General features: G+C 40.2%; 1 protein-coding gene across 2 annotated transcripts in view; it reads left to right on the top strand.

The window, feature by feature from the left end:
- Window positions 1-11,830, top strand: part of LOC108794528 (tankyrase-1) — a 191,530-nt gene extending 179,700 nt beyond the window's left edge. For both annotated transcript variants that reach the window (XM_018565583.1, XM_018565582.1), the window contains exons 24-27: window positions 437-542; window positions 4,060-4,246; window positions 8,889-9,045; window positions 11,274-11,830. In XM_018565583.1, coding sequence (XP_018421085.1) covers window positions 437-542; window positions 4,060-4,246; window positions 8,889-9,045; window positions 11,274-11,360 — 537 coding nt within the window. In that variant the 3' untranslated portion in view covers window positions 11,361-11,830. The remainder of the gene's footprint in view (window positions 1-436; window positions 543-4,059; window positions 4,247-8,888; window positions 9,046-11,273) is intronic.
- Window positions 11,831-17,052: the final 5,222 nt, after the last annotated feature.

Here is a 17,052-nt window from a genome sequence, read left to right as displayed (position 1 = left end):
TTGAATTATAGCCGTGTTTACCTTTTAAGCAATGCCGATGTAACATTGGCATTTTTACATGCTTGCTTTTCCATATGTTTCCTGTTGTATTTAATATGCAGGGAAAGTAGTTTAGCCATTACATTTACAGGTATGCATTTGAGATAAAGCAGTGGGAAAAATATGGCGACACCATTTACATAAAATTAAAACTATACATTGCAAAATGGTTGTTATAACTGTACCACACATTGATTAGAGTATTAACCTGAATTCCCTTTCATTTTTATATCCAAAAATAATGCTTAGAATTCTTGTAGAAAAATATATAAATAAATATGCAAGCATGACAATTTTATGCTGTAAATATGAAAAACGTTAAGGACATTTTTTTTCCATTCTTGTCTTCTGAATATTCTCTTTCTTTTTTGTGTGTTTTCTTCCTGGGTGAAAATAGATTCAAAAAGTAGTAAACAAAAAACTCAGAGAGAGGTTTTGTCACCGCCAAAAAGAAGTATCTGAAGAAAACCACAACCACCATAATGAACGGATGCTTTTTCATGGTATGGCTCCCTCTTTGCAGCATGTTTATCCTGCCAATAATTTTGTTACAGATCCCTTTTAATGCCTTTTCTGTTCTAGGACATGGTTAACACCAAATTACATTACTACAAAAGTTTTGGTGTTTAAGAACCCTAGGTACAGGTTTAATTCCAACCTAGAATGTACCTTTCATGTATCATATTTTCATGCTGGTGGTTTCCAACACAGTGTGCTTTTTCTACATTTTATAATACACATTTATATTGTAATAGGTTTCTAATTATTTATTTTAGGAAAAAAACACGAGGGGATCTGTGAGGCTGTATCATGGGCTTTTACGTCATTATGTTTTTTGTTCAATATTTTTTGTTAACCAACTGTGTGCACTCTGTCGAATAGTTTGGTACACTTATTTATTCACGGAGCATTGCTACACTAGACATTGGCCCAGTTGTTGCATGTTGCATTCAAGCCGCATCACCTCATTGACTTGAGTTGACACCGCTTGCAGGGCTCATCAAGAGTTTGTTCCAAAAAGAGGCAGGGAATTGACACAGGATGCTATGTTACTGAATACAGTACCAGTGGAGACCTAGCCTAAAAGCGTATTTAAACCCAAGAACAAGCCCTTAGATGCAGTGGCTGCATTCGGGTTTTTTCCAGGCTTTTTTCGTTTTTCTTTCTCACCTGGTGATCCTGCTCGTAAACACTTTCTGTCCTTGGGTGACAACGCTCAAACGCCTTACTGTATCTATGGAGGAGCAGCTGGGACAAAATTGCACGACCCCCCCCCCCTCCTCTGCTTTATACCATAAGGGGGAAGTGTTTTGTAGTCCTCAGGGATAGCTAGGAACAATGTAACTGATAAAAGAGCATAAGGGGAAACGGAGCAAATAAGAGTTAATTGTCGGGGTTTACATACACTTTAACCCTTTTGCTGCCATGCCCTCCGGAACGTGTTTAAGCTGGCCACACCATTTTTGCAATTTTTCCCCTTTGTTTTCATTTGCTATTGCTGCTTTGCTAGCGTTTGTAAAAAGACCCACCAAACTATATATTTTCGGAAAGCACAGGCCCAGTAGAATAAAATGGTGGCGCTACTAATTTTGTAGATCCTGCGATAACTGCGGAAATGTTTGTTAAATCAATTTTAAACCGATAAAATACACAATTGACTTGATAAAAGCACACTAAAATCAGTATCAGTGCACAAAAAAATACTTTCATGACTAAATGTAAAAGGTAAAACCGTATTTGTACATTTTAAATTGTGCCTTTTTGCGAAACGGTAAAAAAATTAAGGAATGCAAAACTGTAAATAAGAGTCCTCAATCCCTTTTACTGCAACCTCAGCACTCAGTACAGAGGCTTGCCATTCATTTACAAATTGGAGATAGTAAGTGTTTATTTTCATCCAGGTATAAATGGATAGCAGCCTCTGTAGTGAGTGCTTCTACCCATTCAGAAACTCATGAATGAACAGGAAGTGATGTAAATTTCTCTAGAGTCCAGTGGCGACGTCCTTTGCACCACTGCATCCGACGCTTTGCATTGCACTTGGTGATGTAAGGCTTGGATGCAGCTGCTCGGCCATGGAAACCCATTCCATGAAGCTCTCTAAGTACTGTTGTGCCAATCTGAAGACCACCCCAAGTTTGGAGGTCTGTAGCTATTGACTCTGCAGACAGTTGGCGACTTCTGCGCACTGTGTGCTTCAGCATGCACTGACCCCGCTCTGTCATTTTACGTGGCCTACCACTTCGTGGATGAGTTGCTGTTGTTCCCAGTTGCTTCCACTTTATTATAATACCACTAACGGGTGACCATGGAATATTTAGTAGCAAGGAAATGTCACGAATTAACTTATTGCACAGGTGGCAACTTATCACGGTACCATGCTTGAATTCACTGAGCTCCTGAAAGCGACCCATTCTTTCACAAATATTTGTAGAAGCAGTCTGCATGCCTAGGTGCTTGAGTTTATACACCTGTGGCCATGGAGGAGATTGGAACACCTGAATCCAATGATTTGGAGGGGTGTCCCAATACTTTTGGCAATATGGTGTATGTGTGCGGTGTCAGTATATCTGTGTTTTTTTTTCCCCACAGATCTTAATTTTAATCATAGAGGACTAAAAGATTCATTCTCACGCGCACACACACAATAACATGCACACACAGAGAAATACACCCTTGCACCACACACCGAGACACAGAAATACACACTCACGCCCTATTAAAATTAAGGAAAAAAAAGCCCCCTCACCTACTTACATTTTTTGCAGGGAGGGGGCACATCCCCTTGTGGTTCAGTTGTTGGTTAGTACAGCTTGCACCTTTGGCTGGTGCAGACCTTACTTATCCTTCCTTTCGGCCAGCACTCAGGTGAGGGCTGTCAGAGCGCACACGGCTCTGACTCACTGAGCGCTGGCACTGCCAGGAGCAGCTATACAGTCTGCATCCGACAGAGATGCACACTGTGTAGCTGCTGTGGCAGTACTTTGAGACCCCTTCTTTAAAGTTTATGTAAATCCCAACAATAAACTTCTCTTAATTGTCCACTTTTGGTATGTTAAATATACATTCCTAGATAATGCAATATAGTCGGTCATTGGCTGTATTTTTAAGACTGGCAAGCCAGTAAAAAGTTTTTGTGTTTATTGCATGCATGTATTGTATAGCTTAAGTGTGTAACCTTCATCTAAGATTTGATATGGGCACAGTCAGTCAAATCTTAACTATTATTAGGTGAGATTGCTTATGGGCACATCTGACTGCTCTTTAATGTCTCTGGCGTTCCTTGGTCAACCTAGCCATCTTAAAGTGAACCTGTGTGTTCCCAATTGCAAATTACACTAGGAGAGCTAATCTGCCAGTTTAATCATTTAAGCTCTACGTTTGCTGTGCTCTTTGCAGAATGTTTGTCACAGTTCCAACAGAGCTACAGTGATTTCACTGGAGGAGCAGTCCTTCACGGTGCAGGCAAGAGTGATCCAGAGCCTCTTTGTTAGCTGTAGCTAACATCTCACTATGAAAAAGAGAATTCTCTTACATTGGTGTAAGTTGGGAGAGAAATCCCAGGAATGTAGCTGCCAAGATCACCCTCTCCAGACAACGCTGATTTTATCACGGCATCACTGCCTGTAAAGCACTACACGGGGCAGTTAAGTGACTGGTCGCCCTTCCTAAGCAAAGGAGGGACTATGAGATACCATTCTTTAACTGACGGGGTAAAGTTCGGATTTAACTAACATTATGGATGTACACTTCAACACTTGGATGTAACTGAAAGTGTTGACAATTGGACATATAAATTAATGTGAAAAACCACCATTACCTGTCTTGAACTGTGTGATCCAGTTTATACCAAATACATATTTGCATACTGCGTACTTATGTAAAATGTGCACAAACAAAGCACCTGTTTAATGAGGTAGGTGTTGGTTCTCGTTAATGTAGTCCTTACATTTTTACAACATAAACTCTAGTAACATTTCATATGTTTGAGTGTTTTTTGTCTTTTTTGTTTTTGTGCAGGTTCTCCATTTATTAATGCAATCATTCACAAAGGCTTTGATGAACGACATGCATACATTGGGGGAATGTTTGGCGCTGGTATCTATTTTGCAGAAAACTCTTCCAAAAGCAACCAATATGTATACGGCATAGGTGGTGGAACTGGCTGCCCAACACACAAGGACCGATCGTGTTATATTTGCCATAGGTTTGTTTCTTAAACACTCTTTGTAAAACTCTTAGTTTGATTTCTCTTTGCACTAAAATAAAACTTGTCAGAATGATTGTTGTCTGTTACTGCCAAGATTTGCAAGCAGAGACCAATCATCTCAGGAGGTGTCACCCTACCTACTGGGAGGAGAGGTTCTGCTCTCTGAAGTAGTCATAGATTATTTTGGCCCACCCATTCTGATGCCCGAATCGGGGGTAAGATTTCTGATACCAGCGTGTCAGTACACTCACTGCATTGCCGCAGCAAGCAGATGCCAAATAACCGTTTTTTCATTTACTCCTTTGGTAAAACAACCTCTATGTATTGATTTTACTCAAACCTAAAAGAATATACATACATGGTACCCATTATTAGAGTTCAAAACCTGTGATGAATATAAACAACCTGAAACCCTGGAGTGATAATTCTCTAAGGTATCATTAGAGATACTTCAAAACATTTCTCTCACTTTCTGTTGTGTACAGGACAAGAAGTGGTGGGCAGTCTCCCCAGTTAGACACAGATGGCATAAATTGACAGGAGTCTTAATCATTCCTATCTAGATTTATTTTTTAAAAAGGGCTTTTACTATATTTAAAGGAGAACTATGAGTTGAGTGAAAATTACTCAACCTCATAGTTCGAGCCGACGTGTGACAATGAAACTGTCACACGTCGGCTCAATAGATCGGGAAGTGAGCGAACACATACCGTCGCTCGCTCACTTCTCGATCATCTCCATGCAGAGAGCAGTGATTGTCACTCACAGCTCCTTGCAGGGATTCCCCCCTCTCCGATCCTCCAGGGCTGACTGGAGGAACAGACGGGGAGGGGGCGGGCACAGATGGCTCTGCCTTTAGATAGGCAGAGCCCGCTGTCACTCGCGCAGCTGGGTGGATCTCGACAGTAATGTCGGGATCCGTCCCGGCTGTGACAGTCTCCGTATACGGCGAGCTGTAACTTGCAATATACTGAGCTTTGGGTCACGGGATGATGCTAGTATGTCCTCCTGTGACCCTTAAGAGAACTATAGGGAAAAAACACTTACCCTATAGTTCTCTTTTAAGCTTGTTGCATCACTTGTATGCCCCATGTTCAGCTGCTATTTTTCTTTTTCACTATTGCTGCCAAACCGATGTAGGCTTTTACTTTTATAGTGCTTTATTCAAGATCATTATTTGTTAACTTGAAGAAGTGGGCTCTTTATCAGCTTTTTCCCCTTCACATGCTGGGTTTTTTATCAAATTAACTTAGCAAAAAAGTGACATAATTAATGATTTAATCAATGGCTTAACTGCTTTCCATTTATATTATTAGAATAGTAATGGGCAAATAAGGCTCTCTGGCAGGTATTAGGGAGGGGCCAGCCTGGCTGATGGGGAATGCCAAGGGTTTCAGAGATGGGTGTACTGTGAATAATTTGTTCACTAATGTGTGGCTGTGAACGATGTAGGGTGTATTTAATATCATGATTAAAATGAAATGCAGGTCTCATTTTAGTAGCCAGTTAGAAATTCAGAGCTAAACCACTTCCCTGTTGACCATGAATACAATCCTTATGAGAAGTGCACTGACATTTGTGCTGTTAAAAAAGTGCACCTAATTTATAAATACAGATTGCTTACTTTATTTTACTGTCATAAACTTGGAACAGCTTCTAGCATGCATTTAATGTGAATTGGGTGATAAAGTAAAGATCTAATTCAGAAACTGATGAGGCATAATGTTCACTGTTCCGGACTTTTGAGATGTATACATGTGATACTGCTTTGCTGTATTTATGCTGATAGAGCAAGGATTTTAAATGTCAGGAGCTAGATTTATTACTAGTTCCTTACAGTGCAATCAAATGTAGTCATTTGGAGGACATAAGTTGATTGGTCTCTGCTGTGATTTATGTGCAACCTTGCTTAGTCTTAAATTTATGGCAATAAAAATACAATGTATACAGCCTATATATGCTGGAAATCAAACCTTGGTTTGCTTAAATATCTTGGAGTTCTAAAGTATGCATCATCTCCAAAAACCTAAACCTAAAGGAAATTAGGGGCATCATTAAATGGAATGGGTTTATAATTGCTGAAGTTTGCACAAAGTCGAGAGACTTCTCCAGGTACTAGAATTGACTTGTCTAGAGTACCTGGAGATGTTTTGTGGGTCAGCTGCAAATCTCTGCTGCAGTTTGATGTACAGTTGCTGACATTTGCAGCAACTGTACATCAAATTTAGGTGTAGTTTGAAAAAGGTACACTAGGTAGTGTGCAACATTTGAAGGTGAATTATCCCTAAAGTGAAGCACAGTTCTCACAAAGAAATTCAGTGGCAAATTGGTGTAAGAGTTAGCACAATCTGAGCACCATTATTCGTACACCAACTTCTAAATAACTATGATGACTTTAAAGTGTATTTCCTTCTTTGCAGTCAAATTGAGAACCTCCCACTATTTGTTTGTGTTCCTAGTCACACAGCATACCTTAAAATAATGTTCTCTCCTGTTCACTGAATGGCCCAGCTTCTTGAATCTCTAAATCTCTAGCTACTGATGAGCCTGGGATTGGTGCAAACCCAGTTTGCCTAAGTTGCCCCAAGCCCACTCAGACCTGTAACTGCCACTCCCCCCGCCCATCTTTAATGTATAGCGGCAGGGATATTATGCTTGCCACAAATAATTGGGGGGGAGGGGGTTAGCAGTCACAGTTTTGAGCAGGCTATGTTGAACTCCAGTCCAGGCTCATCACTATCTCTAACCATTGAGTTTATAGTACCACCTTCAGGAGTTAAGACACTAGGCAAAAAAGACAAAGCACAGACTAGGGGGAACCCCCGGTAGTGGCCAAAACCCCATCTGCTAGAGGCAGCTAATTTTTTGCTAAGAATCTTAGTTCCTTTTCTTTTGCCGTGAATTTTTCTTAATCTCCTTTTTTTTTTTTTTTTTTTTAAAGTCCTTCAGTGAACAGCCAAGCTGGGTGACAAGCTGTATAAAATAGTCCCCCCAGTTCAGCCGTCGAGCGCATGCAGATCCTTTGTAATGTACGTGTTGAGCTGCATGGACCTATCCTGGATCTAAGTGCAGTGTGAGAAATCTCACAGGTGCACATATGACTTTTTGCTGTCAGTTTCTCCAGTTTCAGCCTGGGCTGTTTGATGCATGTGACGATTTAATAAAAAGTGCTTTACTTCTTGCACACATCATCGAGTGCTGGTGACTTCTATTATGGACTGTATCTGACACGACGTCATCCGTGTTGTCACTTCAAACACCAACCTTTCATCCAAGGTCTGTACGCTGTATGGAGTGCAGGTGATTTTGTATTATTGATTGCTGCTACGGCTAGGTCACCTTCTGCCTACAGGTGCACCCTCCTCAACCACAAGTCATGAGTAATTGGGGCACACATGAGGGATCATAGACACAGGGATGTCTGTGCTGGGGTTGCTGGGAGCACACAACCTGACAACACAATGCAGGAAAGCTCTACCTCCTCTGGTAACACTGCCTCCACTAGCCCCATGCTTTGCTCCTTGTCTCTATTGCTTCTTGCAACCATCGCTCCCATTACCTTTAGAAGCCTGGCCCTTCCTATGGAGACCTACAGACTCAAAGGGTCGCTTATCCTGTAAGGACTGAACTTTGCATGTTCTCAGTTGAGGACTTAATATATAGGGGGAGATTCCCTATTTTGTTTGCAGCTGGCAGGTCATATAAGCCGCTACTGTAGTGGTAATGCCTTAGGGGATTTTTTGTTTTTCCCACCCCTCGATATACACTGCTTTGGGATTTCTCAATGGTTACAGATTCAAGATCCAAGCTGTGTTGGGTGAAACGCATTAGAAGTGGGTGACAGTATTCATATTCATCTCTATGAATAAGCCCAAACAGGTGAAAAAATATTAGAGGTGGACGACAGTAGAAGTGAAGAAGCTATGAGATTGTATACTGGATAAGAATGTAGAATAAAGTGTTTTGAGTGAAGAACAGCGGTGGGCGATTTGTATATGTTTAAAATATAAAGTAGCTGTTATGTCATTTTGGTAGCAAAAGTGGAAATACACTCTGAGTATTCAGCTTTACAGACAGAATTCAGTTAATGTACATTAAAGTTTGGGACCACTTACAGTAACTAGGCTCCAGTGCCCTCTCATCAACCTTGGCCAACAATGCACTTGTTCCTACTTCACTGGCGTGCATTTGAGCCTCAACTTCTAGCCATTCTAATGGAAAGTCTGTGCTGCAGCAGAGCATGAACTTTCTATTGGAATGAATAGCAGTTATCGTATACCTGCACGTGAGGATCAGGAACTAACAGTGAAGATCTTTAGAAAGCAGCTCTGCAGAGCTAAACAGGTCACACAGCAAAGATCTTGGCAAAGCAGGGTCAGGTAACTATGATGCTTATCAGGGGTTAATGAGACAGGGCATTAAAGCCAAGTAGTGGACTTAAACTTCAAATATGATCAGAGCTAAACCAACATGTGTTTTTAGTTTCAAGCTAATAATTATTACCAAAAGTACAAGAAGGTGGCATTTTACTCCTACCAAGTTGAAAGAAAAGGCTGTAATGCAAAGTACGCCAAGGTCAAACTTGAATGTGTTGTGAAATTAATTGTAGATGTTCTAATTGTCTCTTTTTCTCTGTCAGACAAATGTTATTTTGCAGAGTGACACTTGGCAAATCATTTTTGCAATTCAGCACAATGAAAATGGCCCACGCTCCTCCGGGGCATCACTCTGTTATTGGCAGGCCGAGTGTAAATGGACTGGCATATGCAGAATATGTAATCTACAGAGGAGAACAGGTAATCCAAAGGGTTGTTTGGTTTAGTTATTTAGCATTTGTGATCCATTATAGCATATGATGTAACATTATTGTAGTTACAGAATTCAAAATTTAAGTGCAATTCATAAATATTGTGAGAATTGCTCCTGGTTTATGTCTTTTAGGGATGTAATATGTTTCTGCTCTCTCTTTCTTAATAGACTTAGTTTTTTCTTCATGATCCAGTAGTTTTGTGGGGTTACTGTGCAAGTGAAGTGTAGGATCAGATCAGTATTTTTAGCGCTACCAGGCTGCTTATATGCCATCAAGCAAACCACCTTGTTCAAAAGCTAGATTGTATCAAGAGAGCACAACTATTTTAATGTAGGGACCTTCTGTACACGGTTAGAAATATCAATCATAACATTGGGATTTATACTTTAATAATTACTAATAAGCTCCATAGTCTTTAAAGGAGAACTATGAGGTGAGTGCTTTTCACTCATCCTCATAGTTCTAGCCGACCTGTGACAATTAAACTGTCACAGGTCGGCTCAGTAGATCGGGAAGTGAGCGAACACATAGCGGCGTTCGCTCACTTCTCGATCCTGTCACGGCTCTCTGCCGTGACAGGGGAGGGTCTGGATAGAAAGATATTATAGCATTGAATTGCTACACAAGCCATTGTAGAATTAACTTTATTAGCAGTTACTTTTAATTTTAATGTGCGGCTAGCCATGATTTTCTGAAACGTAAGAAACAAAAGTAAATGTTTCTTACTTGCAACTGTAACAACTATAGGATAGAGAACTCCCCCAGAAATATAATTTCCTGCTCTTATGATTGTCTCGTTCTTATTCCCAGCAATTTTTTGTTCTTTCAATGAAAACTCTCTATGAAGGAACATGTGACAGAAATGCATGTATTGTTATGCACACAGCAAAAGCAAGCAGTAATTTTAATGTTATTAACAAAATAACGATGATATTTAACCCTCCAGGAAGTTACAAGTAGCCCATGTCTTCGTTTAGGGAAATATAGAAGCTACTTGGATGTTCAGTAGCAGTATTTCGAGCATGCTAATTAGGGATGCACAGATACTTTTCGAGTACCAGTGCAGATACTAGGCATTTTCATGAGAACTACCAGGGTTGCAGAGGTTGCAGCTGGGACCAGGCTCTGGCGCTCCACCACTGTCCTGAAATCATTAGTCTGTATTGTTTTAGAAAAACTGCCACATGACAATAAGCAACAATGTATCAGTACTCGTACTTGTAAGTACTCGGCAAGTACCAGTACTCGCAAAACTGGTATCTGTGCATCCCTTTATTTATATTTATAAAAACAAAATCGTACATTAAAACTAAAATGTACAAATTCCAGGAGCTCCGTGTGCTCCTTACAAATGACAGCTGCCTCCTAACTTTTGAATTTTTCTCTAGTGAAGTCTTGGAGCTCAAAAGTATCGGTACATGTACACGTACTGTTACTGAGTACTGTACTTGGTATCTGTGCAACCCTAATGCTAATCTCTGTGCTTAGCCTTCCATTTTACCGTGTTTCCCTGAAAATAAGACAGTGTCTTATTGTTATTTTTTCACGAAAAAAGACACTAGGTCTTATTTTTGTGGTATGTCTTACCTGGCTGCAGCTGTCCGCTCTGCCGTCCAGGGAGCCACAAACAGGTGGGCGGGGGGCGTGTCTGGCAGGGGGGCGGGAGGGAGCAGCCTCTCCGCTCTGATCCTTACAAGGAGAAACACAGGTGGGCGGGCGAGGGGGCGTGTCTGGTACGGGGGCAGGAGGGAGCTGCCTCTCCGCTCTGATGTCATCCAGAGAGCAACAGCGTGCGGGTAGGTGGACGGGCGAGGGGGCGGGAGGGAGCTGCGGCCGGTCTTCACATGTGAAATTGAATTACATGTGCAGCTACCCCGAAGGTAAGACCTAGCGCTATCTTCAGGGATGTCTGTAATATAAGACCTACCCCGAACTAGGTCTTATTTTCGGGGTAGGTCTTATATTACAGAAATCCCCGAAGATAGCGCTAGGTCTTATTTTCGGGGTAGGTCTTACTTTCGGGGAAACACGGTAATTGTTATTGGCACCAGGTGTCATAAAGTGTAACTCTGCTTCCTATGACATAGGACCCTCGAAAATCCTAAACCTGTTTACATTTAGATAGTGATTCTAGGGGGAGTGAAATTTAAAATGCATTCATATGAAATTGCTGCTTTTTATGGTTGAGTAATACTGTTTCAATTTTCTACACAGGCATACCCAGAATATCTCATCACATATCAGATCGTAAAACCAGATGCACCCTTACAAGCTGCCACAACAGCGGAGCAAAAGACTTAGTATTATCGGTGGACTCTATGAAACCCATAGCTAGAAATGAAAATTTATCTGAGTGACTCGGAAACTTTTGCATTAAAACAAAAAAATCCTGAGAACCTGGAAATAAATTATATATTTAAGTATTACATTGACGGTTTTGTTCTGGGTAGGGATGCTTCCATTTGCCCCACTGGTCCTCAAAAGGAGATGTTTACATGAGGCTGCCTTTTAGTAAAATTTCTCAGGCTCATTTTCAGTTGGTAATCTTTGGCAAAAAAAAACAGAGGGAACAACAAAGATTGTTTAAGATTTCAGTAATAATACAGATATTGCCACTTGGCATAGCAGTTCCAGGGAGGTTTGGACAGTACATTGGTAACATTTATGTGAGAATTTTAATATACTTTCATCTTAAGTACCTTGAAAGTGGGATTTACTGTAATCCACTATTTATTTTTTTTATATTTGTGTATAGATAATGTAAACCTAGCTAAAATGTAAAAAAAAAAGCATCTTCTTTCTTTTGCACAAAGCTCATTAGCAATGCAATGTTTACTGACCAAGAAACAAATTGGATCATTTGATAATCCCCTTTCCTCCATCTTCCACCTTTGTCTCTCTCCCTTTCTTTCTTCCACTTATACCTTTCACTCCCTCTTTCACACACTCCCCTTTTTCTCTCTTCTTTCTTTCTTTTTTTCCAATTTTCACTCTCTCCCATGCACCACCTCTCTCTTAATTTGTCTTTTTCCCTTTTTACAACCCCATGACAAAATTAGAAATGAAGGAGGAATATTAACACTAAAACTCAGTTACATACGTTTACAGTGGCTTCTGCCACACAATGGAGAATTCTCTGGCAAGTAAATTGTTAATCTGGGTTTTTTTGCTGAATTCAGGAGCAAATGTTATATGCAGATACAAAGACATATTTAATAAGATGGACTATTAAGTTTTGTGACCCACAGCAACCACTCAGCTTTTTCATCAACTTAAGTGTCGATTACCAACTAAAACAGGAAATGTCTGGTTGCTGTGTGTTACAGCATAGTTGACTGTTTAATGCTGTGTTATTAATAAAGCAGTTTTGTCTGTTCTGTTTAAGTTGTCACTCTATGTGTTTCCTTTTGTTTCTGCTCTTCACCAAAAAGTCTTTTTAAAAAGGTGGAGAGTTGTAGCCTATACCTGCTTAAATCCTGAAAAAGCTCCCTGTGATCTTCTGGTCCCTGAAAACTCTTGGTAAGCTAGGAATATTTAGGCAGATAGTCTGATTTCTGTAAGGAAGCCTGAAGAAACACTGGTTTAAAGCAACTCGGTGTCAGTGAAAATAACACAAAAAATGCTCTTGTAAAAGAACACACTTCACACGTTTCTGTCCCACTAAAGAATCTTTACTCCATTGCTATGCAAAAAGGATCAGTACATCTGACATACTTGCTGGTGTGTCAGATGCCTTGGTTCCCCGCTCTGCCATTAGTTTTTACCACCAGCCCCTATGTCAGTACTGTGTCCTGTAGTGATGTTGGAGCAGGCAGGAGAAACTATAGAATGTGATGGGGTTGAAGGCATCTGACACACCTTGAAGCATGCCCGGTATGAAGATTCTTGCAGGCGACTTTGCATAGCAGTGAAGATTCTATGAACAGGCAGTGGCACAGAAATGTTCTTTTCTTCTTTTACAGGAGTGTTTTTTTTAGCATTTATTCGGCAACAGGGTTATTTAAGGTTTTTTCCCCACTCTGTGCTATCACTCTGAAGGGTCTAAAGCAGGGGTCTATTTTTAATCAAGAGTTCTATCTATTAAGGAAAGTCAGAACTTTGTCAGCCTTGGTTGAAGAATATGCAAGTCTTCTGTTCCTGGCGAAATGAGGGGCCTGTATGTCTCCTTTAATATATAACTCCAGCCAAAACGTTTAAATACAGTGGGGAATGATTACAATCCCAAGGCTGTCTAAATTGAGAAATCTTTCTCTTAAATATAGCAACTCTTTAGGCTTTTGCGAGCCTACCCTTTTAGCAGTTGGCTTAAAACATGGTGTATGAGCATAATTTATCAGTCCATTGTTGGGGGAGCATTATAACAACATATACAGGTGAAACTCGAATAATTAGAATATTGTGCAAAAGTAATTGCAGTAAGTGCTGCAAAAGGGGCCAAAACCAAGTACTGAGTACATATGCATGCTTGTACTTTTCAGAGGTCCGATATTGTTCTATGTACAATCCTTGTTTTATTGATTGCATGTAATAATCTACTTTTTTGAGGTTGTGGATTTGGGGTTCTTGGGGTTTTCATGAGCTGTAAGCCATAATCATCACAATTATGACAAATCACGGCTTGAATTATCTTGCTTTGCATGTAATGAGTCTATCTCATATATTAGTTTCACCTTTTAAGTTGCATTAGTGAAATAAATGAACTTTGCACGATATTCTAATTATTCGAGTTTCACCTGTATGTAATTTTAAATATTATGGCTGTTTCAGGAATACAACCAGGATACATTTATCTCTGTTCATTGGATGTTCATTTTGCTATTTTCATGTCATATAAAAGTTTGCCTAATAGTATTTTTTGTATAATACAGGCCACAGTAGAGTATACTGTGCTTCCAGATTCTCAAGAGATTAGATTGATTCTTATCTGAAAAAAAAGAGTGTTTTCACATGTATTATTAAACTGTCTTAAGGAAAATCCGTAAAAAGTGTAATTTTCTGTAAGGGCTTTCTTCATCATTTCCAGTTCATCTATCCGTGGCAGACGAATGACATTGTTCTCTTGAAATCTAACTGTACTGAGCATTTCCTCCAGCCCTTCAATAAATGTTTTTATATGTTTTGGAAACAAAGTAGTCATATGTTTTGTATACAATATTGTACCATATGGTGACAATTCAATAAAACATTTGCAACACTTTTCTGGCATTATGGCCGTATGAGAAAGTCTTGCAGTAAATTTATTGCTATTTCTGATGTGTGCAACAAACCATATCGGTGATGAGAAAAGTGGAGGTAAAGGAGAGTTATGGGATGAGTGAAATACACTCATCCCCATAGTTAAAGCCGACGTGTGACACTAAAACTGTAACGTTGGCTCTATTGATCGAGAACAGTGTTCCCATACTGCTGATTTCTCAGTTCACATTCTTCTTCCTGCAGAGATCATTGACTGCAAGTCACTGCACCCGGCAGGGATTCCCCTCTCCGTTCCTCCAGCGCGCATTGGAGTGACAGACAGGGAAGAGGGCAGGCACAGCTGGCTCTGCCTCTAGAGAGGCAGAGCCAGCTATCAATCAGGCAGGGGAGCAATCCCATCTCTCCCGGCGGCAGTGCAGCTCTGCGCTGTTAGCATATAGCGTACTGTAGCCCCCTATATGCTGAGTTTTGGGTCACAAGAGGACATTAGCATTTTCACAGTGTATTGGCTGCATGGATTGCACTGGAAGTTGCAGGTCAAATACAACCACTGTTTTTTCAGCACTTTCAGTGGTCAGTAACAGACAGAATGAAGGTCGTTTTTTACTGCTGTTATGAGAATGCATGCAGTCTTTATTCCTGCAGTTAAACACGTATATCTTACTGCATGAAGATGCAAATTAAGCAGAAATGTCACTGGTTCCTATTTAGCGAGTTCACATCTATGCAATGCAGATTAGTGTGTTTTTTAAAATATAGCGCATGCTGCGTTTGTGTATTTGGGCGTTTTAAGCAGAGCAGGAAAAAAACAACTAGGCACAAAAATGCATATTTCATGCTCTTTTGTTTGCTTTAGAGAAGGGATGACCCTCCCCAGGGGTAGTTTACACCTATCATTGATTACAGAGGGTCCACATTGATTTGTAACTGTGGTATTGCAGCGTTTCAGACCACGGCTTATCTGATACCAGGGAGCAATATCTGCAAAGACAATAAATGTCCTGTGGGATACTGAGATTACTTCTTTCAAATGTCACTCATGTAAAAAATACAGTAAGGCCCTGCAAAGATCTGAAACAACAATTATTTTTGTACTGTATAGATTTCACAAATATTTGCATAACTTTTATTTATTTTGTTCTCTGATTTTATTTTTCCCCCCCACCCTGCTAGTTTTTCATCTTATCCAGCTGAGAAAATGCCTAGGAAGAACACTGATAGTTCTATATTTGGTTATGTTGCACCTATGGAATGGGTGAGAAGCTTTAGAGCCATTTCTTAGATTGTGAACTATCTCAAAGCTACAAAGAAAATCCTGCTGCAAAATCCATTATGAAATGTTGTCATCATGGGAGTCTGCATTATTACCCACTTGCTGACTTTGGGCATAAAAACCTTACTATGTGTGGCCTGGTCATCCTCCACTAAAATATGCACTTACTTAACACTAGTTTTAGGACTAACATTTGCCAAACTAGAAAAAAACATTTTTAATTTGTTGCATACTTTTGTTGTCAGTTTGCATAGAAAATGAAATAACTTTTACACGTGTCTTGCAGGACATCTGCTGATCCCCCTGCTATCTGTTTTTGTTTTGTTTTGTTTTGTTTTTGACAGCAGCATCCGTCAGAGTACAACAAAAACAGCATGGGCTGCTATTGGCTTTTTCGAATTGGAATAGCCAATAGCAGGCTGGCTATTGCACCTGCCCCCTGCTGCTGTCAATCAGCAGAGGAAGACCTGAAGGAAAACTTCACGTCCACCTGTAGCAGCCATGCAATGCATTTATACTAAAACACTGGGGAACTTCCTCTGTTTGTCGAATAATTGAGCAGCTTTATAAGAATGGAAAAGCTGATTGCCAATCTGCATGACACTCAAGAACAATATAATGTCACATGGGGCATTTGGACCTTGTAAATCGGAATCTCCGCTTTCACAAATCACCCTAAATGAGAAGGGGTGATGCCTGTTGACCTCTGTTTCGGTTGTGAAATTGGAAACGTGTTGGGACCTTTGGTATGTATCCTTAGACATTGTTCTCGCTACAAACCTACATTTTATCCTATATGGGACCGCATGACATAAATGTTAAACATAAGCCGAAATATACGTACTATATACTGAGCATGCCCTCAGTTCCTAGAAACTCTGGCCTGAAACTGGTAAACCCACCTATACAGTATGATGTTCATGTTCTTATGTGACTGCCGAAATGTTCTTAATAAACTATTATTCCATAAAGAAAGGCAGTTTCTTTGTCGTCTTCCTCAGTTTTTGTGTTTACTTTATTCGGAATGGAATTAACTTCTTCCCTATAATCTTTAAAGCTATAACCTATATCGCAGATGAGCTTGTCAGGATGTCTGGTAGATCTGCAGCACTTGTCAATTCTTCCTGTGGGGCTTAATGGCCTAAAACCTGCTTGAGAGACTAGGCATTCAAACTGCTTCTGTTCAGGCCGGAGCTGGAAGCTAGATTACAACACACAACCAGTAAGAAAAAGACGTTCCCAGGAAAGAAAAATATTCTCTTCAACAGAAGGTTTGTTAGTGGCCCAGGAACACAGCCATCGGGCAGTTCTAATAGTCCTAATCAAAGAAGCATTGCACAGGCCAGAAAAACAAGGGTAAAGAAGAAATCTTCTTTAGCCCTCTGATCAGCCCACCAAATCCCAATGGCTTTCTGTGCCCATTGGAGAAAAATTGGGTTTCCCCTCACAATGGCAGAAAGTAACCGCAAATAATTTTATTCTGGGGCATGTGGAACACAGATACAGGCTAGAGTTCGACAGCCA

Source organism: Nanorana parkeri, unplaced genomic scaffold (assembly GCF_000935625.1).
Source record: "Nanorana parkeri isolate BGI_ZX_2015 unplaced genomic scaffold, ASM93562v1 scaffold863, whole genome shotgun sequence".
NCBI classification, from domain to species: Eukaryota; Metazoa; Chordata; class Amphibia; order Anura; family Dicroglossidae; genus Nanorana; species Nanorana parkeri.
Note: the sequence above shows the minus strand (reverse complement) of the source record. Positions and strands in the feature narration are given on the sequence as shown.